This window comes from Diplodia seriata (genome assembly GCF_021436955.1).
Source record: "Diplodia seriata strain FDS-637 chromosome Unknown scaffold_1, whole genome shotgun sequence".
In the NCBI taxonomy this organism is placed as follows: domain Eukaryota; kingdom Fungi; phylum Ascomycota; class Dothideomycetes; order Botryosphaeriales; family Botryosphaeriaceae; genus Diplodia; species Diplodia seriata.
The window spans coordinates 365464-388039 of record NW_027117308.1 but is presented as its reverse complement, the minus strand read 5'-3'; the positions used below and the strand labels follow the sequence as shown (position 1 = coordinate 388039).

Below are 22576 nucleotides of genomic sequence, written 5' to 3'. Positions count from 1 at the left end.
CACTGCCGCCAGCTAGTTGAAGAGTCGCTATTCCTGGCCCTGCTGAGCTGATCGTCGTCTTCTGGCGACGGGAGCCGGGAAACGGCCGTGCGCAGCAGTAGTCATCATCACAGTCATCATCGTCCACTTCTCACGAACGGGGAACCGCCCTCGTGCGACCTCAGCCCAGCTTAGCATCAGGTTACGTAAGGCGACCGAGCACGACTGACTGAACTGACACCGCTCCCTCCCTCCCCGCCACGGTTGATTGGGGTTGGTAGGGTGTGTAATGCCAATCGCACTCACCCCCACCATCGAGAGACTGCCCACACCATGCACACCCACACCCACACCCACACCCGCGAAGCCCTCGCTTCCGCAGCTGCCGCTTCGGGGCGTAGCTGAGCGCCCGATGCCGCGGGTCCCAGGCAATAGACTAATCCTCCGAGAAACGAGACAGAACAGCGCACGGCAGCTGCCTACTGCGTTTACATCTACAGGGCTCTGTTCGCCCGATCGGTTGTGGTCGGTTGCCCGCAGGTCGATCACGAATCACGCAGCCCGTCACATCTCGCCCGCGTCTCCCCCCCTTCGCCCGCGACGCTAGCCCGGCGCTGCGTTGTCGGGTCATGTCTGAAATGCTGGACCAAGTAGTAGCAGTGCACTTGTTGCTTTCTTCTGCATGTTCTACCTGGTCTGACTAAGCCGATCCCGGCCCGCCTGCACCACCTCATCACCAGGCAGCCGTTGGGAGGCGATCGCGAAAAAAGCTGCAGCCGCTGAGAGGCTGGGAGAATGCGAGAGTATGAACCCTATAAGGAACGCCTGCCTTTTATAACATAGTGTACATGAAGCTGAATGTGAATGTCAGAAATGAAGTGCCGCTAGGGCAGTGACCGCCATATGCAATGCATAAGCAAAAGTACTAAAATATGTTTCGCTTTTGACAACCTTTTACCCCTTCCGTGCCACAGTCGTGCCGAACCCCTGCTGATAATCCTGTTTTGCATCCTAAAGGACCGAAAGGAGATTCGTCAACTCGTCCGATTATGCGGACCGCGAGTCCCGCTGCCTTCCGCCTCCAGCGACCTGGCACCAGCTGCGTCACCTATTACGGCGAGTCTGCGTAGGGGTTGCTGGACTTGCGCTCGCGGGGTTGCTGGCTTCGCTGCCGCTGCTGCTGCTGGTGCTGCAGAGGCTGGTAAGCCGTGCCCGGCTGGTAGCCCTGCTGTGGCGATCCGTACGACCCTTGGCTCTGCTGTGGGCTCACGGGGCTAAAGTTCTGTTGACCGTAATCGTAGTACTCGCTCATCTCGCCGCCAGGCCCCGACACGCTGATTGCCGACGGGCTCATCGGCCCAGCCTTGCGCTTGCCCTTGGTGCTCTCGCGCTTCAGCGTGCTGCGCACGTCCTCCGCATCCTGAGCATCCATGCTGGACCGGCCGATCGAGCCGGTCCGGTTGATGTCGGCTTGGTCAGCGCGGTCTTGGAAGGCCCCATCGCGGTAAGGGTCGGCTCCTATGGGACGAGCCGTCAAAGTGTTGATGGCCTGATTCTCCGAGTGAAGCTCAGTACCCAGGAAATCCACGCCAGAAGACGTAGCCGTCGCCGGCTCTTCCTTCTTAGACGGATAGAGGCGGCCCTTTTCCTTGCCGTCGAGGTACGCCTGGCGACGCTCCAAAGCCTCAGAGGCGGAAACGCTAACGGAGAAAGTAGGCTGGTCGGCAGAGCCAAGAGCAGCGTCGCTGCCACCTGGCGGGTCGATCGGGATCTTGCGGATAGCCTGGACCAGGGCACACATGAACTTGTTGCGACGGGCGGCCTGCAGAGCCTCGTTGCCCCAGTTGCTCTTATGACGACACTCGATTTGCAGCTCCAGCTTGTTGAGCTCGGCAATGCCCCTGACCTCAATGTCGATGTCGGGATAGAAATCGCGAGCGTTCTCCTTGTCACGGACAAATCTTTGCATCTCATCCTTCAGGGCAGTGATGTCCTCGAACGAAGTACCGAAAGCAACGTAGATGGGAATCCGCTCGCTCATGGCCAGAGATCTGCTGGTGTTCTCGATCCACAAGCTGTTGAGAACGATGTTGGGGATCTGGACTGTACGACCGTTGGACACCCGCTTGAAAACGGTGAAGAGGAGAGAGATGTGCTCGACGGTGAGCTGGTCAACACCCATGCTGAGATCGACTCTGTCACCGACGTCGAAAGGATGTTTGACGAACAGGAAGATACAAGATCCGAGAACCTCCTGGCAAGTGACCGAGAAGACGAAAGAGAGAGATAGAAGAGCCGTTCCCGCGGTTGCGAGAGTGGTGACGAAGCTGGTGTTCAAGAAGGCGATGAAGACGAAGACGCAGATGACAAAGACCACGGTCGCCAGCAGTCCATCAAGAACGTTGATGGCCTGGTCAACATCGTGCATGCTGGTGGCGACAGACTTGCGACTACGTCCCATCTCGGTGATCTGGAGAATCATCTCATCGAGACTGATGTCGCCGTTTCCATCCTTGTCGAGCGCCGCGAAAGCCTCCTCGGCCTCTACCTCACGACCCGCACCAAGCACTTCGACGATGTCGTCGTGGTAGAGGGCGTTTCTGCCTTCAACGACGAATGACATCCAAAGACGCTTGGCAAGCGCCTCGGAAGAACGGGGCTTCTCAAGAGCTGAGACGACAATTGAGTGGGCAGAATCAGGGTTGAAGACCTGCTTGCCCGTGATTTCAGAGGCAATGTTGCCAAAAGCAGAGGTAATTTTGTCTCCGACACGGCCAACATCGTGAAGCAGCCGCATAGGAGTGGCCGAGCCAGATCGTGCGTGAGTCTTCTTGGCGCCAGGAATGTTGAGCCTCAGGGTATCGTTGATGATGTAATCCTCCTCCTGAAACTCCCGGCAGTAGGCCGGAAAGAGGGCCCTTGAGGCATCGTAGAGCAGGCCAAGAAGGAAAGTCTGGCGCTTGTTCTCCTTGATCTTTGCGTTGAATTGCTTGCGGTGGTAATTGATGCTGATGAGCTGGATGAGGAATTTCTCGACGAGGAACACGCAGGCCGAAACGACTGCTGCAGCAAGGATCTGACGAACAACCTTCTCCCACTCTTTCACCGAGTCGGCAGTAGAAGTGCCATCCGCAGACGCAGCCTTTTCCTCAGTCGCCTGCCGTTGGATGTCGGGGTTGTGGACCATCAAGGGAATGAAGGTTGCAAGAGATGTGACGGCCCAGCCGACGAGTGAAATGGGAATCTCAAGGGCGCGGAGCACCAAAGCATACTTGCGGACACCAGAGCTGACGACACCGGCCAGGATCTGGAATATCCTGGGAAGGAAGTGGGCGACGATCTTGGCGACCCAGACGGAGAGCCAGACGATTTCAACCCACGTGAAGAACCTGGGGATATGATATCAGCAAAGTGCAGATCGGAGATCCGAGCGCACGACTCACCAGACGATCCGAACACCGCCAATCTTTGCGTCCTGCGCAGCGGTAGCACCGACAATGATGGGCACCGCAATGCACAGGGCAAGCGGAAGGACGTAGATGAAGTAGCGAGTGATGATGCTGAAGTGGAGGATCTTGTAGTAGATCTTGCCGACGCGGTTGATGTAGTCCTCCTCGCCATCGTAGCCGATCTTGCCCGTGGCCTCGCCCTTGGAGGGCAGCTTCTTGATGCGGCGGCCAAACTGGTGGCCCGACTTCTCGTTCTGCTCCTCGTGAGTGGCTATCTTGGTGATGGGCGCGACGCTGCCGTTGCGCATGCCGGTCGAGGGCGAGCGGCTCACGACCGGCTCGAGGGGAATGTCAATGGTTGCGTCGTTGGGAGCCATGTCGTTGGGGTTGTCGCGCAGCGGGTGGAATCCCTGGCGCGAGAAGCGGAGCGACGGTGACCTGGGCGACTTGGGGGGATTGGTGGCCATTTGAATGCGGTGCGCGTGAGGAGCGCCGCAGTGGAGAGTCAGTCACTGTGGAGCAGGCGCAAGGACACTGCTCAATAAAGCGTGCCGACGTGACGATCGCCAGAGATGGCGGCGCTTTGGGCGTGTCTTAACCGTCAAGGGGCTGAAGCTGCTCCGCGCGTGAAAGCCGCCGATAGGAATGTACGCTGCGTGAGGAGGTACAACTGGAGTGTGCGAATGAGAGGAAAGCCGTGGCGAGCAGTGAACGAGGGCCCGCCGTCGAGCTTGCTGCAGCAGAGAGTGAGGTGAAACGGAAAAGAAAAACAACGACGCGTCTAGAATCACGGAGCGGCGTACTGGGCCTTTTGCTGCAGGAATGAAGGACTCGAAAAGCTTGAGCAGAGAGTTGGGCGAGGGGTGGGTGAAACGCGCCACCGGCCAGGCACGAGCGAATCCCAGCGGCGCGGCATCCCCAGAACGAGGGCCGGCGCCCCGCTAGGCTTCGCATGGCTACGAGCTGGCCTGGCCGTTGATCCGCCTGCCGTCGCTTGCCCTGGAAGCCACATACGCAGCGCACAGAAAAGGGGCTCGCGCAGCCCGCTCAGCTGGTGTCCAAATCTCTTGCGCCGCGGCTGCGCGCTCGTGTTTCCGCTTGTTCAGCCGCGCCGATGGCGTGCCGGTGGAGATGCCCCGCCTGTGGTCATGATTCACTGATCTACGGTGCATCACAGATCCAGTCTGTGTGGATGATCCTGCCCCAACCGGCAATAATCGACGTCGCCAAAGGAACGGCGCGTTCACAGCGGCCATCGGGAGGGACGTGAGCGTGTGGAGCTCGCCGGGGCACAGAGGTTTCCTGCAGCCTGGTTCGCGTGCCGCCTGCCTGTTCCAGCTGCGCGCGCACGCGTCTCCCCAATGCGGCTGGCCCCGTAGGCCGCATGCCATCTCCGTTTCGCCGGCCGGCCTTCCCTCGCAACGGCCTCGCGGACCCTTGGGGCGTCAAGGTTGGTGATGCAGCCCCGTTCACCAAATTGCCCGCCCGCCACATTGCACGGCAGCAAGCGTGTGCCGGCGCGCCAATTGGCCAAGAGAGGCATGTTTGACACATGATGCCAATCAATACTCCGACCCTGGCTTGCGTCTCCTGCTGGTCACGTAACACCGTTACACAGTACACGCCGATGACGTTGGCAGACGCCGAAGCCTGGTGGTCCGGGCGAGGCTCTGTGCGTCGCCTCGCTTGATAGCAGATACAGTTATCCAAGGCGAAGCCTTGCGAATATGAAGATCGCCCTCTTAAGATTGATCCGGCTCGCTTCGGTACTTTTCCGAAAGCTTTCTGGCAAAAAAGCCGCGTGGCCAAGACGCAAAAAATCCAGGTGGCTGGGGCCTTCCACCTTCAAGTCGTACGGATACCTCGCGACACTAGTACTGCAACGGTGCCTCCACGATGCTCCTAGCACCTGGGACCGGACAGTTGGTAGTGCCCTCTTCGTGGTAATCGACGCTTACAGACCGTTACCATATTTAGTATACGAAAGCGCAATCGTTACTCCTGCACATGATTCGCCTTCGACTTGAACTTCTTTCGTTTGCCTTCCCATGGCCGCCTTGAAATCGCGCATGATCGGACAAACTCTGTGATGGAGACATGTTCGTCCTGCCCACCGAAGAATCAGCCAAGCAACTGAGATGCAGCCTCAAGGGCTTACCGGTAGTGTCAAACGCTTGCACACACGTGAAATCCGGGGTTGCTTCTACTACTAGTCTCCGCCACTATTTAGACCGAACGCATATTAATAGTAGGTCCCCATCGACGATTGGACTCGGCTGCTCAGCCGCCCCGCGCATCCGATTGGTGAGTAAACCCGTTACACGTCAAGTGGCATGTGTAATGTAGCCATCATATGACGACAGAACCGAACGTCATGGTAACGGCTTGCTTCTGCCGCGGCATGTCCGTCACACCGTCGACATGCAGAAGCTACCACTGGTCGAAATACGACTCCTCGGTTGCGCACACGAGAGCGTAGTTTCAACACCGAGGGACATGTCACGAAGTCAAGCAAGCGTTATAGAATACTGAAATTTTTGAATTGAAAATGCCACTGCAGACTCTCTCGGTCTAATTAGCCTGAGTTTTTGTTAGAAAGAAGCCTAACAAGGAGTCCTGAAAAAGAAGCCGTGCTAGCTCAAAGCAAATGAATGAAGCACCTCCACATTTCCACCTCAAACTACTGGAGGAGAAGGAAGGCGAAGAGGATGGTCAGCACGCCATAGCTGACCTGGATAACACCAGCGCCGCCATTGAAGACGGTCGGAGTAGGAGTGCCCGGTGTGTTTGGAGTCGTCGGCGTCAGCGGAGTCGACGAAGGTGTGGCAACACTATGCGACGAGCTGCTGAGCATGGTCGAGCTCATGTCAGTATCGACCGCGTCAACACTGCTGCTGGGATCCGAGGATTCAGAACTGCTTGTAGGAGCCTTGCTGCTGGAGACGACGAGTGGAGAGGTCGTGCTGGAGCCCATAAGCTTGGTGGTGTACCAAGCCGTGACGGTCGACGTGCTAGGCGTCGCCTGAACGGTGACCGTGACTGTGCCAGCACTACCGCAAGTGCCGGTGGTGGTGATGGACACGGTGGTCTCCTCAAGTTCCGAGCTCATGGAAGTCTCAGCAGCAGCGACGCCAGCCTGTTTGAGCGAGCTGATGACGATGTGCGAAGTGGAAGTCGAAGTTGACGTACTGGAGATTGTCGTATTGGGACCGCCCGTGCAGCCACGCTCAACGAAAGTGTAGTAGACAGGAGTGCCAGTCGAGCTCGTAGCCGTGACAACGTTCTGGCACGAAGACGGAATCAAGGCTGCACTGTTCGTAATCAGCGCCAGAGGATAAGTAGTTCCCGAGTTCGTGACGGTGATTGTCGTCACGTCGCTCTCAGCTATCGAGATACTGGTGAGCTCCCGAGCGGCAAGAGTGGCGGAGGAAGATGAACTCGACGGAGGAAACAAGCCTGAGCCATCAGTGATCCGTGACAAAGGATGGAAAGTCTCAAGGCTGTCTTCCACGACTGTAAGCTTCTGAGCGGCATCAGTGGCGGCAGGAGGCGCGCGGTTCGAAGTCGCGAGCGAGTTGAATGGGTCAGGTGAATAGGTCTCTGTGTACGCAGGCGCTGTGTACGCAGGCTCTGTGTACGCAGGACCCAGAGTGGTGTCGGTAACCTGAGGATAAGTGGTGGTTGTGGACGCAACCGAACTCGTGTCGTGGCCCGACACGACAATGACACCAGCGGAGGTTGTGCTGTCGACGGCGCGGCCATAAATAGCCTCTGACATGTCCCGTGCAGCAGGTGATACCGTGGGCCTAGACGAGGGGGACCAACGGGGCCGTGACTCAAGGGTGCTGGAGATAACAACGCTGTGGGTGGGAACGTTGGAAGCTGTACCCCAGGCAATTGTCTTCCAGGTCACTGACGTGTAGCTTATGGGAATGACAGGCAGCTGGGACCAAGTGAAAATTGACGGAGTGGTGCTGGGTAAATCGCGGCGGGAGACGGGGGTGTTGAGAGCAGGTACCGTACCACCAGTGAATAGGTGGCTGATGGTAGTGGGGTCCGGAGGTGCCACGACTGAGATGCCCTTGACGACGCTGACATAAGTGGAGACTGGGGTAGAGGGAGGCGTCACGACAGGGTCGCTCTCGATAGAGCTAATATCCAAGCTCGAGGCATGAGGCGTGCTGGCCCACAAGGGGATTGACTCAGTGGTGCTTGAGGTGGTAGTGGGAGAGTCCACGGTGATAGCTGACAAGTGCACGCTCGACCAAGGGCTCGGTGCCACAGCGACGCTTGAAGAGGGTGTCGCATACGAGTTCTCCTCCGGGGTCGTCGAAGTCGTAGAGTCGCCGAAGTCCAACGTGATGCTGCTGCTTGAAGAGGGTGCCGCATACGAGTTCTCCGGAGTCGTCGAAGTCGTAGAGTCGCCGAAGTCCAACGTGATGCTGCTTGAAGAGGGTGTCGCATACGAGTTCACCTCCGGAGTCGGGTAGCCGTCGTCACGAGCGACAACACCAGCGCCCGGAATTTCACTAATATTATAGCAGGCGCGGCGGCCCTTGATGGTGGCGCAGACCGGATGTTCGGGAGTGCAGCAGAGAACTTCATTGAACTTGCGAGCGGGAGGCGAGCACTCATCCGCCCAAGCGTTTATGCAGGTGTCGGAGCTGCCATGTAGTCAGTAGCATCAAAATGCCCTGGGTTGGTGAGGTGAAGTGACTGACCTTTCAGCATCGCCCGCGTGGACGACCTGGACACCGAAGAGTAGAAGCAGTAAGAAGGCCATCCAGGCCAGCGGGTGCGAAAGTGAACGCATGTTGGCGCAGATCAAGCTCGGCAATGGGATTGTCGAGTGCGGGAGCTTGAAGCGCGAAGAGTGAATGTGCGAATGCGATCGCGGTAGGAGGGGGGATAAGAAGAGTTGTACCAGCGAGAGTACGAATGAAGGTGTTGGGTGTAGGAGGAAGAAGAAAAAAGTTGCAGCGGCGACGGTGGAGGGAGCTTATATGCAGTGGGCCGGGCCCGAAGGCGATGGAAGCGAGCGGACAAACGCAGCCAGCAAAGGCAGTCACAACTCCGTCGCTGCTTCCATTTTGGGCATGCGCGCGTTTGCTTCGAAGCTCACGTATGACATCATCTGCCGCCAGCTTGCTGCCCAGCCCCAGATAACATTCGATCCGTATCAACTCTACCTACGGGTGAGATGTTTGCCCTTTGAAACCGCTAGTCTCTACTATGCGTTGATGGACTTTGTTGGACGTCGCATGGTCGGGCTGTGGGAGCCTGCGCATCTGTCGGACAGCTTCCATGATCAATCCACTACAGAAAAGGCAAAGCAGCCCTTCAAACACGAACAGACATGGCGCACAGATCTTCACTAGAGAGACCTTCCAACAATTTAGCAAGACATGTACAGCTCCGACTTGACCCAGCTCACTTCACTTCAAGACAGGATCGCCGAGTAAGATTACAGCAACCCAACGCCAGAGGGTGGGCTCCGCTTTTGCAATGCGTCCTTCCTCAGGGTAATGTTTGCGTTGTATACGAAGTCTATTTTACGATAACATCACTACGCTCGTCAGTCAAGTGTCCCGAGAAGCAGGCCTTCCTGATCTGAGCCACAAACGCTGAAAATTACCACCATGCATGTGACCACACTCGAAACTGGCGATCGCACCCAGTGACGCGGCGCACTTTGGGATTCACGAAATACTCCTGGCAGTGCCAGCAAGCGAGTCTGACCCGGGAAGTTCGTCCCCCACTCAGTCCTTGTACATATCCTCAAGGTATTCGATCATCTTCCGTTGCAGCTTCTGGAGCTCAATCTCCGTCACCTTGGTCTTAGGTCCCGAAGCTGGGCCAGAACCTTCATCACCCTTCGTAATTAGCTCAGGCTTGACACCGAAGAAAGGCACGCCGAGGCTCTTGAGCTGTCCAGACATGGCGTTGAACATCTCAGTCTGCGCCTTGTGGACCTTCCGATCGTATGCCTTGAGCTGCTCGACGTTCGCCCGCTGGGCCACGAGTGCCTGTCGGCCGCCCCACCAAATCAGTTCGTGCTCGTGCTGCTCAGCAATCATCTGCAGCATTTTGTTAGCCGTGTACCTTCGTGGAGGAGGGTTGGGAAAAGAGCACTCACCTTCTGAACGACAGGCTTGAGATTGGGGTTCCTAGCAGATATCTTGCTGATACAGCGAAGACCAGGGGCCCACTCAATGATTGTCGCGGGGTCAATGGGAGCCGGTGCAGAAGCTTGCGGGATGGGCGTGGGAGTAGACGATGGCGGGGTAGTGGAAACGTTCGATTGTTGTCGCAGCCCCGGATTCTGACTTCGGCCGGCGAGCCTTGGGTCTGCAATATGCTGCCGTTGGGGGACTGGTGCGGTCGCAGCGTTGTATCCAGCGTCAGGGGTCGTTCCTCCGGCACTTGGTCCTTGAGGAGGTGGCGGCGCCGACAAAGCCGCCAGGTTCCTCAGCACAGTCGCGAGATCCGGCGGCTGAGAGTTTTCCTGTTGCTCCATGACGTTGCTTCGCGTGCTGGTTGTTTGTAAGAGAGTGGACGCGGTGTGGAAGTGCCGCAGGGAAGAGCAATCAGCTTGTTGCACAGGTCAGATCATCACATCTCGGGCTTGGGAGCTGTGTGAAATTTGCACCGCCGGCAATAGCCACGCGCACTCTTACTGGGGGTGACAATGAGATGCAGCGTCGTGACGTCCGGGGAGCGGAAGGCCATGGGTGCTCGGACCACGCGGCCGCCGCCCAATCAACGCGCGCCGCAACCTAAGAATCCCTGCACGAGAAAGTTCGCCGTGCCTCGTATGATGGCGTCGACCGCGACCGCAACTGCGCAGCCCACCCCACGAAACCGCCCCGCCATCCCCCTCAGCGCCGTCCGACTTCCCCGCGCCTGAAGAGACCGTTGAACACCCATTGAGCTGCGCAAGATCCGTCGCCATGTCGCCTCGCTCAGCAATGGACGCCACGCGCTTCACGGCCACCGGGCCGTACGCGCACTCGAAATCCACCAATGTCCCGCTCAACTCTTCGTCCGCGCCAAAGGGCGAGACCCCACAGCAGAAGATTGCCAGATTAAGAGCGGCAGCGCAGAAGGCCAAGGGCTCGCAGGTGTCGACATTCGACAAGGTGGTGGCGGGAGGAAGAGTGTGGGCGGACAGAGCTCACCGGGTAACGGCGCTGAGCTTGATTGCAATCACTGGTGAGTGCGGTTCTAGGCAATGACACTCTCGTCTTTATCTAATTGATCCCATCTAGGCATCGCCGGCGTGGTTACCGTGTTCGCTCTCGGAGATATGATAGTCTACAACAGGCGGAAGCGCAGGGAATGGTTCCACGAGCAAAACCAGAAGCACGCAATCTCCATGGCCGAAGCGAGGCAAGCGATTGCAGCCGGCACCGCAACTGAGGATCAGATTCTGCTGCTCAACAACGAGCGCAACAAGGAAGAGCACGAGAAGAACAAGAAGGGGTTTTTCAAGCGCACGAAAGAAAGCATTTTCGGTGGCTTCTCCAAGGAGGAGGAGCAGGGCGGCAAGCTCGGTGCCATCACGGCAGAAGCGCGCGATGCTTTCGTCAGCGACGCACAGGCGGCGAAGGATCAAGGTTCGGGAGTGTTGCACGCCGTGGAACAGAAGAGAAGAGAGGGCGAGAGGGCGCAAGCACCGCACCCTGGGCCGCTAGACCGCATCGCAGAGGATGCTGCGGATGCGGCAACACAGAAATCAAAGAGCTGGACAAGCTGGATCACGGGCCGGTGAGAAGCAAAAGCCTGGGATTTAACTCTGTTACGCTGTCAAAATTGGCCGCTCGCCTTCGAGCTTCCACTGTATCATATTATACCTCCCAGATTGAGAAGGGGTGTAGCATAGAGGTGCATAACGGGTGTGGAGCGTCCGGAGTACTTCTGAACATGTGGATTGGGTATAAAACAGGGCGCCATGTTGTCCATGTCACTCATTGATCGCCTTGAGTAGATACAGGAATATACGTCCTCCTCTCCTTCACCTTCTGCATTGCGTGTACCGTCAGCTTCGCACATCTCGAGTGGCAGTCGGACTAAGCTTACTTCCTGCCAGCGATCGACATACGGCCGCGCAGCGGCATAGATCAGCAGGCTGACAGTCGCAGTGATGAATATGACGACAACTGCCTGATCTTTGGCCGAATCCCTCTCTGTAAGAGCGAATTAGCGCACGAGATTCCCGGAGCGTAGGCGCATGATCGCACATACGGAAGCACTCGGAGTACACGTCCTCCTCCTTAGCACTGTGGCATATCGGCAAGTTGTAATCCAAGCAGAACTTCTTGTTGCAGTCGTTGCATGTCCGGCCAGTCTTCTTGGAGTCCTTGGCTCGCGAAAAGAGGCTCGAGCCGGAGCTCTTGGACGAGTCGGACTTGGAGGAACCGGACTTGGAGCTGTAAGGCGAGGGATCGTCGAGGTGGATAATGGTGCTATTGGTGAAGCAAGTGCACTTGCAGAAGGAGGCCGGGGCTGCACGGAGGAAGGTCAGCGGGCGGACAGGTGGAGCGCGGACGACGAGGGCAGTGGCGTACAGGCTGCATGCGCACTGGACAGCAGAGCAATCAGGGCGAGCAGTACGAGCAGAGCATGTCTTCGTGCGAACATTGTGTCGAGGGCGCAAAGGGCGAGCTTGCGGGTAGACGGCGGCCGTTGGAGATGATGCGCGCAGCGATGGCCTGTGAGCCCTACTTGCCTACCCTGCGAGTGGGGAAGGCCCGAGCTCTCGACATTTTATTTCACCCGCCGCTCGCACACTTCTCCCGCGCGCTTTTCCTGCCGCAGTGTAGCCACCCAAACCGACCGCTGAACGACGTACTGCTGAGCTAAGACACGTGGGCGGCTATGCTCTAGAGTCTGCGCTTTGCTAGTTGGTGGTGGCTCATCCTCCCGGCGCTCCTCAGAAACCTCAGCAATGTCCGTTACACAAGCGCTTACAACAGACTCTTCCAACGCCCGCAGAGAGCCCGCAAGCAGCAGCTCCGGCGCCGCGCCAGAGCGCACCCGTCTGCATATTACGCCTTTCACGCCCGACTTGCTGAAGGCCTTCATCCCACCCTCCGTCTTGCCGCAGGCCTCGCGCATCTCCTACCACGCTGTGCAAACTTTCCCCGACAAGGGCTTCGGCTACGTCGAGCTACCCACTATGGAAGCGCAAAAGCTCAAGAAGAAGTTCACTGGCTCGATTCTGAAGGGCCAGAAGGTTCGAATTGAGGACGCGCGCCCAGAGAAGCGCAAGAAGATTCTGGAAGAGGCACAAGCAGCGGCCGAGGCGGGCTTGGACGAGGAAGATCGCAAGGCTGGCAAGAAGGTCAAGAAGGTCAAGCGGAAGGATAACGTCCTGCCTGGCTACGAATTGCCTGACGAGAGGCACGTTAAGCGTGGCTGGACTGAGCCTGAGAGCAAGAAGGATTACAAGCGCAAAGATAAGACCAAGAAGGATAAGAAGCACAAGTCGCAGCCCTCGAAATACACTACGGACAAGGAGCTCTTGTTCAAGACGAAGCTGCCGCCCAATGCAGTGCCGACTGCGAAGACCGACAAGTCGTTGGAGAAGCCGAAGAAATCGAAGACGTCCTCCCGCGATGTCGTCGTTCACGAGTTTTCCAAGACAACAAAACATGCCAGCTTCTTGAAAAGCAGTCAGGTCTCGAAGGATGGCAAGACAGCTGCCGAGTTCGTCGAAGGAAAGGGATGGGTCGACGAAAGTGGCAATGTTGTGGAGCAAGAGTCCGAATCGCAGCGAAGGCGAAGGGAAGCTAAAGCTGAGGCAAAACGGAAACGTACCGAGGAAAAGGCGGCGGCAGCAGCAGCAGCCGCCGCAGCAGCTGCTGCTGAGGAGGAAGGAAAAAAGTCCAAGAGGAAATCCGCCCTCGAGCTGGCAGAGGCCCTTGAGGCAAAGCGGAAGGCAACGAAGGCAACGAAGGCAACCAAAGCAGCAGAACCCTCCGACGAATCGTCGGAGATTGAAGAAGAAGATGTCTCGGACGATCGTTCCTCGGTTGTCTCTACAAGCTCGTCCGACGTGAGCAGTAGCAGCGACGAGGAATCTGAAGAATCACTTGGGTCGGAGGCTGAGTCAGAAGTCGCACAAGAAGACGAAGCCGAAGCCGAAGAATCTTCCTCTGAGTCCGAGCCACAAGTAGCACACACCAAGGCAGCTGATCAGGATAGCATTCCTCATGGAAATTCTGGCGGAGACGTGGAGATGGCCGATTCCGCAGAGAAGGCCGGAGACGCCGAGAAAGAGGCGAAAGAGGTTCATCCTCTGGAGGCTCTGTTCAAACCCCGGAACCCTTCTGAGGGGGGCACTCCCACAAAGCTCGCGCCCATCAATACCACGTTTAGCTTCTTTGGCGGTGGCGATGACGAGGAGGAGGAGGCGGTGGAAGAAGCAAATGTACCGCTCACGCCATACACGCGGCGAGACCTGCAAATACGTGGCATGCGGAGCGCGGCACCCACACCGGACACAGCCGCCATTGGCAAGAGGTTCTGGCGAAACGCTGGCGATGACGAAGACGAGGACGAGGACGAGGAGGTGGAGGACAGCATGATGCAGGTGGATGCCAATTCGGTGCCCATCGGGAGCAGGGGACCCGAGATTACCATTGCACCGGCGCAGAGCACAGAGGAGGCGGACCAGAGCGAGTTTGCGAAGCATTTCTGGGAACACCGCGGCGACTACAACCGAGCATGGAAAAAGCGCAGGCGGGAGGCCATGAAGGTCCAGCGGCAGCGTGAGAACCGGCGGCTGGGGAGGAAGGTTGTCTAGACATCTCAGATAAAGAGGTGGAAGCATCGGGAGCAGGCGCCGCTGCCGTGGAAGGTGAGCGCATCCCGGCGTGTGCTAAGCCCTTCCCGCGCGGTAAGGCAGGGTTCCAGGATGCACACGGGGAGCCGCATGGCGGGATTGCCGGGGAGCGGGCAGTACCTACAGGCATGAGCCCCATTTCGCAATGTCAATGGCCTGTGCCACCTGAATTCTTTTCGCTCACCTGCATATGCCCGTGTGTCTCAGTTTGACACCATTCGCGATCCTTTCAGCTGATACCTTGGCGCCATGCATAGGGAAAGTTTTATTTGTTTTTGCACTCGCAGTCACTGACAGCAAGCCTGGCGGCCCGGTGCGAGTGGACCTGGTTCTGCAGGTACGCATGCGGGGAGGGAGGGAGGGGAAGGCAGGGGTGGCGTGGGTGGATGCACCTCCGGGATTAAACTCTACGCCGCTCGCACCCCATGGGCAGGCCAGATCACTCCACCCTGGCCTCTGTCGACGACGATGACTTACATGAGAGAGATCGAGATTCCTTTTGAGATAGATTGCTTTTCGACCGCGGCGGCACTATAACGGTGGGTTGCGAAGCTCGTCGCAGCATGTGCCGGCCTCACCCACCACGCCTCGCTGGCCTCTCTCTCCCCTGCTTTCCAGCATCCATCAGCACTGCCTCGCCACCGGTCTCGGCCGCCGACTGCCCGGTATACAGCTGACCGACCGGCTCACCTTCGCATTCCTTCTATGTTCTTCCAACTTCAACTGTTACTTTACCACACACTCGTTCACTCGCCCGGCTGAGCTTCCCGTCACTCTTCCCTGCTCTTCAGCAAACGCTTCACCCAGAAACTTCTCACCCGCAAATATTGGCTCCGGCTGTATCTAACCCAGTACACTATTTCACCGTCCATTGGGCGCCATGTCGCCTGGCGGCCGTTCTCCCGCCCGCACGGCCTCCACCAACACTGCACCTCCGAAGAGACTCGCTCTCATGCGAAACCTGGACTCTCAGACATACTCTGCCTTCATCGAGGAAGCCGAAATCCTCGACTCGTTCACAGCAATGGAGCCGCCTGTTCGCTACTCCCGCACGGCCCCGTGCACTCGATTCTACTGCGCCATCGTCATGGGACAGCTTTTCCTCCTCTCTACCGTTGTGGCGCTTGTCCTGACTATCATCAACTACAACAGAGCCGATGAAGGCGATCGCGTGAGTTACATCGTATGGCTCGTTTTCTCCGCCGCCGCCACTTTGTTCTTCGTCCTCTTGACCTTCATCTTCTTTCACCAGCGCCGCAAGCTCTGCGTAATGCAATGCAAACTCCAAAGGATGCAAGCCGAAGCCGAGGCGCACGGCTCGCAGAAGCATCTCGAGGTTTCATCATCAGGAGCGCCTCAGCTGCGTGCGGAGACGGACCACCGTCTCAGTGTACTGGCGCAGCATCAGTTCGAAGCCGCCGCTGAAAGCGCGGCCGCGGCCGACTCAGCTAGACGCCGGTCCAGCGTCATCGCGGCGAATCAGACCGGTCGCCGTCGCCAGATGAGCAGTGCGGCCGGCGAAGGTTGCGAGCTTTCTCTATTCCAGACGCATCTCAGCAACGGAAGCACCAAAGACGGCGTCGCCGACCTCACCACTTCCTCCGCTCCCATTCAGACCCCGCCACCAACCTACCTGAATCCACTCCAGCGGCACCTTGAGCGCGAGTCGACGACGACCCGCCTTTGGCAAGACGATCCGACCATGATGGACCTCTTCCACGGCCTGGCCGGCGCGCAGAACAACAACAACGATAACAGCAACCAATCTCCACCGCTCGCCATCCGCTCCCGCCGCTCCGTCAAGCCCGATCCGCCGTCACCCACGCCGTCTCCGAGGAGAAGGACGGCCACCATCGCTTCCCACCGCGGCGATTCGACAACGCTCCAAGCCTCCTCCGATCCCTTCACCATCTCCTCCCCCGCCACCGCCGCCGCCGCGAACCGCAGCTCCACGGCGCTACCTTTCCCTCATCCCGCCGCATCCATCGACGACAGCAGCAGCAACATGGCCTTCTCCCGCGCGCGCGCAATCTCGACAACCTCGTCGTCCCCGGACTACGGCGTCCTTCTGCCGGCTTTCCCGCTGCCTCCCTCGCACGCGCGGTTCAGTGATCCATCGCTGGCACCACCATCGCCGCCGCCGCGGCTGCCGCCGCCACCGCCTCCGACGAGAGAAGAGATGAGAGAAGAGGAGAAGGAGATCGCGAAGCTGCCGCCTTTGACGAGGGTGAGCTGTGCGGCGGCGGAGCAGCAGCAAGAGCAACCGCAGCAGCAGGAGAGGACAGTGTGGGGGCGGATGGCGAAAGTGATGGGAGTGAGGAGGAGCCGGGCGGGTAGTGCGGTACTGAACGATGGCGGCGAAGGGGGGAAGAATGATGGCGATGAAGAAGAAGAGGAAGAAAAAGAAGAGAAAGCAGAACGAGAGAGGCGCAACAACTCGGAAGGCATACTAGGTACGGACGACGGGGGCCGCCACCGCCGCGACTTCCTCGAGCCGCAGAGATACGACGACGACGACGACGCGACCATGGCAATCGCAGTCGACGGGAGGAGAGACTCGCACGTCGACCCCGATCAAGAAGACGTGGACGTGGATGGGGAACCCGCACACGATGGCGCCGTCGTCGTCGTCGACGAAGACGCCAACGGCAAGATGCACGCCGCCCGCCGCCGCCGTCGGCCCACACTCCTGCAGGCACAGTCGGCCCCTCCTCTCCCTCTCCTCCTCCCGACCGACGACCACCGTCCCTCCACCTGGTGCTCCTCCGCGCCGCGGGATGAGCAGCACGACCACCGTCGAAGAAGCCGTCGCCGCCGCCGATCCCAGCCCGTCACCACTGCCGGTCTGCAACACCACCACTACAACCCCCGCCGCTCCTCTTCGTCGCTGTCTTCCCTCTCCTCCCTGTCTTTCCACATGGAGCCGCCGGCGTGCTACCGAGCCGACGACATCGGCAGCGATGGTGAAAGGGACGATGGTGCCGGGGTCAACAGGAAGCAAAGCGTGAGCTCGGGCGCGTGGAGGGCGGCGAGCAGGCGTGGAAGGAGCGCGAGCAACGGGTCGAGGTTTGTGGAGGAGGATATGGGATAATGTCGATTTTGTGTGTGTGTACTATGGGACCGAGATACATGTGCGTTTTGCTAGCACACATTCTTTGGGCGACGATAATGACGACGTCCACGAAGCATGCTTTGGCGGGTGGCGCGGGGAGTCTTTAATGGTGTTGTGGTGTTATATTGGATGGGTAATAATGCGGTCTTAATAATAACGAGAGATGAGAGCGGTGGGGAGAAAGCAACGAGCTGGGCGGATGGGGGCTGCCGTTGGCTGGCTGGCTAGATAGAGTTTGATACCCCCCCCACATAGTTGCAAATAGCTACAACCCTTTCCCAGAACAGTTTGAATTCATTCGTTCCATAAGGCTTGTGAATATCCCAGCGATTTGTGGAGGGATTCGGCTTTCCAAACCTACCTTGCCAGGACAATTGCACCTGCTGATGTGGGACGTCAATCTCCGATGTCTGCATATATTCATACGGCTTCCAAACCCACATCTACGTTCAAACATTTTCTTCATCTGCTCGCGAATGGACAGTGTAGTATTCCTCGCAGGAGACGGAAGGCCGAAAGCTTCTGATACGCCATGTAAGTACGCCGGCTTCCAGGCTTGGCCTTCAATTGCCGTAGTTAGGGTACCGTATCTCTACTGCAAAGGTTTTGGGACCGCCGATGGAAAGCTTTCGTCACTTCGCTGTTCCGCCAAGAAATGCCGACAGAAACGGCGTCCGTCAACTGCTTTAGCGCTGACAGGACTAGCAGGGCACGCCATCCCTTCCCCGACTCCCGATATCATGTCAAAATGCGTATCTTTGAATCATTTTACTCGTACAAGAGCGCATATCTTTTGTCAGCTCGGCTCGCTCACTCGCTCGCATGTTTGCCAGTGTGCTTTGCTTGGTCGTAACGAAAAGGGCGTGCATCTTCTTTGTCTGTGCCGTGTTCTAAGACGGTGGGAAATAAAAGGGAAAAACTTTAGTAAGAACATTTTCCATGAATCGAAAACAGCTGGCCAATTCCCGCGCATGAAAGGGCATCTCGTATCTCCAGAACCGCATACCAGCTCGCGACCAGGGACACGGAAAACGCGTCAGGTCCCGCCTGGTCCTTGTAGAAGACACTGACGCCAAAAAACTCCTTCATGCGGGTATTACAAAGCGTACTTTATGTGGTAGTTGTGGGTACGTGGTCTCGAGAGCCGAGTTCGACGGGTTCCGCGGGTTGCGGGGCAAAAGGCAGAAGAGTCGAATCGCTTCGCATCGTCTGCGGGGCTCCATGTAAAAGAAATATTCGCCACGTCTATGAATTGTCTGCCTGAATCGTCGTCTGCAGGGTTCGTTTTCCGTCAGCTTGTGTGCAGCGAGCCATCGCATGGGATCCAAGACTCACCGTCAACCAATCCATACCCTCATCCACACCCCGCCCATCGATGGCCGAGCAAGCCACTATGCTCCAATTGCGGTCCCTCAGCTCCGCGAGCTTGAGGGCCTCGGAAATCTCGCCGGCGCCCTTGGCACCGGGCTGGTCCTGCTTGTTGGCGAAGACGAGGAGGGCGGCGTCGCGCAGCTCCTCCTCGCTCAGCATGGCGGCCAGTTCCTCGGCGGCGGTGCCTAATCGGTCGATGTCGGTCGAGTCGATGACGAAGATGACGGCGGCCGTGTTGCTGTAGTAGCACCGCCAGTACTGCAGGCGCCGCGGGAGCGACGAGGTCAGTGTGCGCAGCTCTGCGGTGCGGGACAGGGTTTGGAAGACGGGGTTGCGGGGGAGAAGGGGTGCGGCTGCGCGTACCGGGCGGATCGACGTCTGGCCTCCCAGGTCCTGTGGATAATCATTAGCGGGACGAGGCGAGCGGCGGGGGTGCGGGCGGCCGAGACGCACCCAGACATTGAGGTTTAGGTTTTTGTACGTGACCGACTCGACGTTGAAGCCGATGGTCGGAATCGTCGTGACTACCTCGCCAATCTGCACGCAAGACGCCGTGTGAGCGAGCTCTCCATACACGTCCCCTTCACTTTTCTGTGGAGACTCCGCACCTTCAGCCGGTAGAGAAGAGTCGTCTTTCCAGCATTGTCCTGCGCGGTCTGCGTTAGCTGCGCCGAAGCTCGCAACGCTCATGGCGGCGGGCGTACCAGGCCGAGAATTAGGATGCGGATCTCCTTCTTCGCCCACACCAGCGAGGTCAACCGTGATACCCAGCCACCCATGGTGTTCGTTGTGGGATGCGGGCTGCGAAAAGGAAAAAGTTTCGAGGGAGGGATAGAGCTATGGCGTCAGGGTCGCAGGCGGCCGGGGAAGGGCGGGCGACGTCTAAGCGGGAGGCGGCAGCGGCAGGGGATTCGGCGTGGGCGTTTCGCGGGCGTTGGGAGAGGCGCGGCGAGGGGCGGGCAGCGGTCGCTCGGGAGGGCGCTTTAGGAGGCAGGCGTGTTAAATGAGGATGGATTGGTGGACTCTGGGCGAATGGTTGCTTTGCTGGCTTTTGCCTTGTGTTGCTGCAGATGGAGCGAGCTCGAGCCCTACTGCTGCGGACATGGGGCGCTAGGGGGCCACCAGAGCCCAGACTGCAAGCGCGCTGCCTAATGCATCGCTCGACACCGAGCAGTCCAATCTGCCACACCCGCCCTGCGTAAAGCCGAACAAAATAAGCATTGCTTTCGTCTGCCCACCCCGCCCGCGCTATGCAGTTACATACAGTCCTCATCCAATCCGCTGCGAATCACTTTCCCTACAAGGCCGGCCGTCTCCTATTCCGTATTCATCTCCTCTACCAGCGTCGGCGTCTCGTCGCGACTGCGCTTCCTGCTCATGCCACTGCCGCTAACCGTGCTATACCTGTCGTGCCGTTCGTTCTCCGTCGCCGACGGGTCCAATGACTGTTCAAATCGCCGTGCCACCTCCAGCAGCTCCGCATCCATGCGGCTGCCGCCCATAAAGTGCACCCCGAAGGGCAGCCGGCCTTCGTTGCCCTCAGTGCCGAGCAGCTCGTCCAGAGGATATAGACCCGCCGGAACCGAAATCGCACACAGATCGAGCACGTTCGCGGCGTGCGTGTACTCGCCGAGCGCACTGTTCTTCTTGACAGGGTCGGCGTGCACCTCCTCGATGGTCCAGTGCGCCGGGGCGGTCGGAGTGACGATGACGTCGACGCCGTTGGCCCCGGCACTGAACGTCTCCTCTGCCTGCCGCGTATACAGAGCTTTGGCCTGGAGGTCGCGATAAGCTTGGACGGCCGTGCTCTGCCGCGCCACAACCCCGTCAAAAACCTCGACTATCACCGGATGCAGATAGTTCCTGTTCTTCTCGAGCCAATCGTCTGCATGGTTGGCGAGGCGCTCCATGACCAGAGTCCCGTCGTACAGCAGCTTTCCGGCCTTTTCGAACGGCGTCCAGTCTATCGGTTTCAGTACTCCGCCGATGCTGACAAGCTTCCTGATAACGTGGTTGAAGATTTTGCGATAAAGCGGGTGGCACGCGTCCAACGCTTCGGGTGGTGGGATGCCAAAGCGGAATGTCTGTCTCTGCGGACCGACTGCGTTGATGTGTCGCTCAAGCGCAATGGGCAGCTTGGAGTACCGGTCCGCAGCATCCGCCCCTTCGATCACCTGCCACACCATGCGAGCTTCGCCTATGTTGCGAGCTAGGACCGCAATGCAATCCAACGAGGCGCATGCAGGAGTGATGCCGCGCATCGACACAAGGCCTCGCGTAGGCTTGAACCCAACCACGTCGTTGAATGCTGCCGGGATGCGTCCGGATCCGGCCGTGTCTGTTCCTATGGAAAACGATACAAGCCCTGCGCCTACGCTGACGGCGCTGCCGCTGCTGGAGCCGCCGGCTATGAAGTCGCGGTGCATTGTAGAATGGGGGATGCCTTCCGGGCTGCGGCAGCCAGTCATGCCGGTGCCTAGTTGGTCCATGTTGGTCTTCCCTATGAAAATACCGCCGTTGGCAATAATCTTCTCGTAAACCGGTGCAGATGCTGACGCCATGCGTGCGAGTGGCGGGCATGCTGTGGTGGTCTGGTAGCCTGCGATGTCGATCGAGTCTTTGATACTGAACGGAATGCCGAACAGAGGCGGTCTTTCCCGGGGATTCGGCCATTTCTCCTGCACTGCCCTCGCCGCTTCGAGGACGGCTTCTCTGCTCTCCAGGTGAATCCAGACGGCAGGATCGTAGCCCTTGTAAACCTCGATCTTGCGGTACAGAGAATCCATGACCGCTTCGGCAGATACACCAGACCTGTAGGCAGCCTGCAACCGGCGGATCCGCATGTCTCCATTTTGGCGATACCTTTCATCTTGCGCCACCCGTGCTTCTGAGAGAGGAGTCAAGGCCTTCACAACACGGTCAAGTTTCGAAGCAAAGCCGAAAAGGCCCCCGCCGGCGTTGATTACGCCCAGGCTTCCCCGCTGGACCTTCTCATCACTGAAGCCAGCAGTGCATTCGGAGATGACACCTATGCTTCGTTAGCACGACGGCGACCCATCCAGCATACGGATGGGTTCTCACAGCACTCGAGACCTCTATCGCTAGCCTCGCGAATCGTAGAAGACAAGCAGCACTCTGTGCTTACGCCTGCTACCAGGAGGTGGGTGATGGCACGTGCCTTGAGCTTGTGCAGCAGCTCCGTGTTCCAGAAAGCGCCTTTTCCAGGCTTGTCTATCACGACTTCGCCGGGAAGGGCACGGAGCTCGTCAATGATGTCATGGCCGTACTCGCCGCGGATGAGATACCTGCCCATTGCGCCCCTGTCCCCAACCGTGGGCCCAGCGTTGCCGTGGACGGGCGCGTGGCTTGCCAGAGCTATCGACGGGCAGTCAGACAGATCGGGCTCGAAGCCTACCCGCGTGTGGAAGACGGGCAGGCGGGCTTCACGGCAAGCATCCAGCAACCGCATGGTTGGGCGGACGCAGGCCTGGACTGCGGACAGGTTGGCGCCCACGCTGTGGGAGAAGCCGCCGTCAACGAGGAACTCGCGCTGCATGTCAACGACGAGCAGAGCCGTGTGGCGAAAGGGGAAACTGAAAGGGAAGGGCTTGGCGTCGACGAGCAGATGCGAGGATGCGGAGCTACTGGACGCCATGATGGCCGTGGTTTGCGAGAGGAAAGCGACGAGCGGTAGACAAAGAAAAGCGAACGGAATGGAGATGGAATCAGGCCAAGAGAGAGAGGCTTAGGGGCCGTGAGGCGTTGAAACGGGTCGTGGGTTTTTCATTTCTCATAGGCCCCAATCAAGCCCTGTCCGTC

At 58.5% G+C, this 22576-nt stretch overlaps 9 protein-coding genes across 9 annotated transcripts; 3 read left to right on the top strand and 6 right to left on the bottom strand.

Annotated features, from left to right (window-relative positions):
* Nucleotides 1-1090: 1090 nt before the first annotated feature.
* SLS55_000112 (uncharacterized protein) lies at nucleotides 1091-3895 on the bottom strand (the record flags this gene model as incomplete). The annotated part of the gene is made up of 2 exons (XM_066771627.1): nucleotides 1091-3368; nucleotides 3423-3895. 2 exons carry the CDS (start codon nucleotides 3893-3895, stop codon nucleotides 1091-1093), a joined length of 2751 nt encoding a protein of 916 aa, XP_066636906.1.
* Nucleotides 3896-6108: 2213 nt separating this feature from the next.
* SLS55_000111 (uncharacterized protein) lies at nucleotides 6109-8241 on the bottom strand (the record flags this gene model as incomplete). The annotated part of the gene is made up of 2 exons (XM_066771626.1): nucleotides 6109-8092; nucleotides 8150-8241. 2 exons carry the CDS (start codon nucleotides 8239-8241, stop codon nucleotides 6109-6111), a joined length of 2076 nt encoding a protein of 691 aa, XP_066636905.1.
* A 946-nt stretch (nucleotides 8242-9187) lies between these two features.
* On the bottom strand, nucleotides 9188-9945 carry SLS55_000110 (uncharacterized protein; the record flags this gene model as incomplete). The annotated part of the gene is made up of 2 exons (XM_066771625.1): nucleotides 9188-9505; nucleotides 9565-9945. The coding sequence occupies 2 exons, from the start codon at nucleotides 9943-9945 to the stop codon at nucleotides 9188-9190; spliced, it is 699 nt and encodes a 232-aa protein (XP_066636904.1).
* Nucleotides 9946-10378: 433 nt separating this feature from the next.
* On the top strand, nucleotides 10379-11199 carry SLS55_000109 (uncharacterized protein; the record flags this gene model as incomplete). The annotated part of the gene is made up of 2 exons (XM_066771624.1): nucleotides 10379-10640; nucleotides 10697-11199. The coding sequence occupies 2 exons, from the start codon at nucleotides 10379-10381 to the stop codon at nucleotides 11197-11199; spliced, it is 765 nt and encodes a 254-aa protein (XP_066636903.1).
* Nucleotides 11200-11503: 304 nt separating this feature from the next.
* Nucleotides 11504-12068, bottom strand: SLS55_000108 (uncharacterized protein; the record flags this gene model as incomplete). The annotated part of the gene is made up of 3 exons (XM_066771623.1): nucleotides 11504-11510; nucleotides 11669-11933; nucleotides 12011-12068. 3 exons carry the CDS (start codon nucleotides 12066-12068, stop codon nucleotides 11504-11506), a joined length of 330 nt encoding a protein of 109 aa, XP_066636902.1.
* A 307-nt stretch (nucleotides 12069-12375) lies between these two features.
* Nucleotides 12376-14235, top strand: SLS55_000107 (uncharacterized protein; the record flags this gene model as incomplete). The annotated part of the gene is made up of 1 exon (XM_066771622.1): nucleotides 12376-14235. One exon carries the CDS (start codon nucleotides 12376-12378, stop codon nucleotides 14233-14235), a length of 1860 nt encoding a protein of 619 aa, XP_066636901.1.
* Nucleotides 14236-14464: 229 nt separating this feature from the next.
* Nucleotides 14465-17365, top strand: SLS55_000106 (uncharacterized protein; the record flags this gene model as incomplete). The annotated part of the gene is made up of 2 exons (XM_066771621.1): nucleotides 14465-14470; nucleotides 15215-17365. The coding sequence occupies 2 exons, from the start codon at nucleotides 14465-14467 to the stop codon at nucleotides 17363-17365; spliced, it is 2157 nt and encodes a 718-aa protein (XP_066636900.1).
* Nucleotides 17366-18631: 1266 nt separating this feature from the next.
* On the bottom strand, nucleotides 18632-19447 carry ARL1 (Arf GTPase arl1; the record flags this gene model as incomplete). The annotated part of the gene is made up of 3 exons (XM_066771620.1): nucleotides 18632-18658; nucleotides 18722-19150; nucleotides 19211-19447. The coding sequence occupies 3 exons, from the start codon at nucleotides 19445-19447 to the stop codon at nucleotides 18632-18634; spliced, it is 693 nt and encodes a 230-aa protein (XP_066636899.1).
* A 626-nt stretch (nucleotides 19448-20073) lies between these two features.
* On the bottom strand, nucleotides 20074-22412 carry SLS55_000104 (uncharacterized protein; the record flags this gene model as incomplete). Its single annotated transcript, XM_066771619.1, has 2 exons — nucleotides 20074-21785; nucleotides 21839-22412. 2 exons carry the CDS (start codon nucleotides 22410-22412, stop codon nucleotides 20074-20076), a joined length of 2286 nt encoding a protein of 761 aa, XP_066636898.1.
* Between the last annotated feature and the right edge of the window lie 164 nt (nucleotides 22413-22576).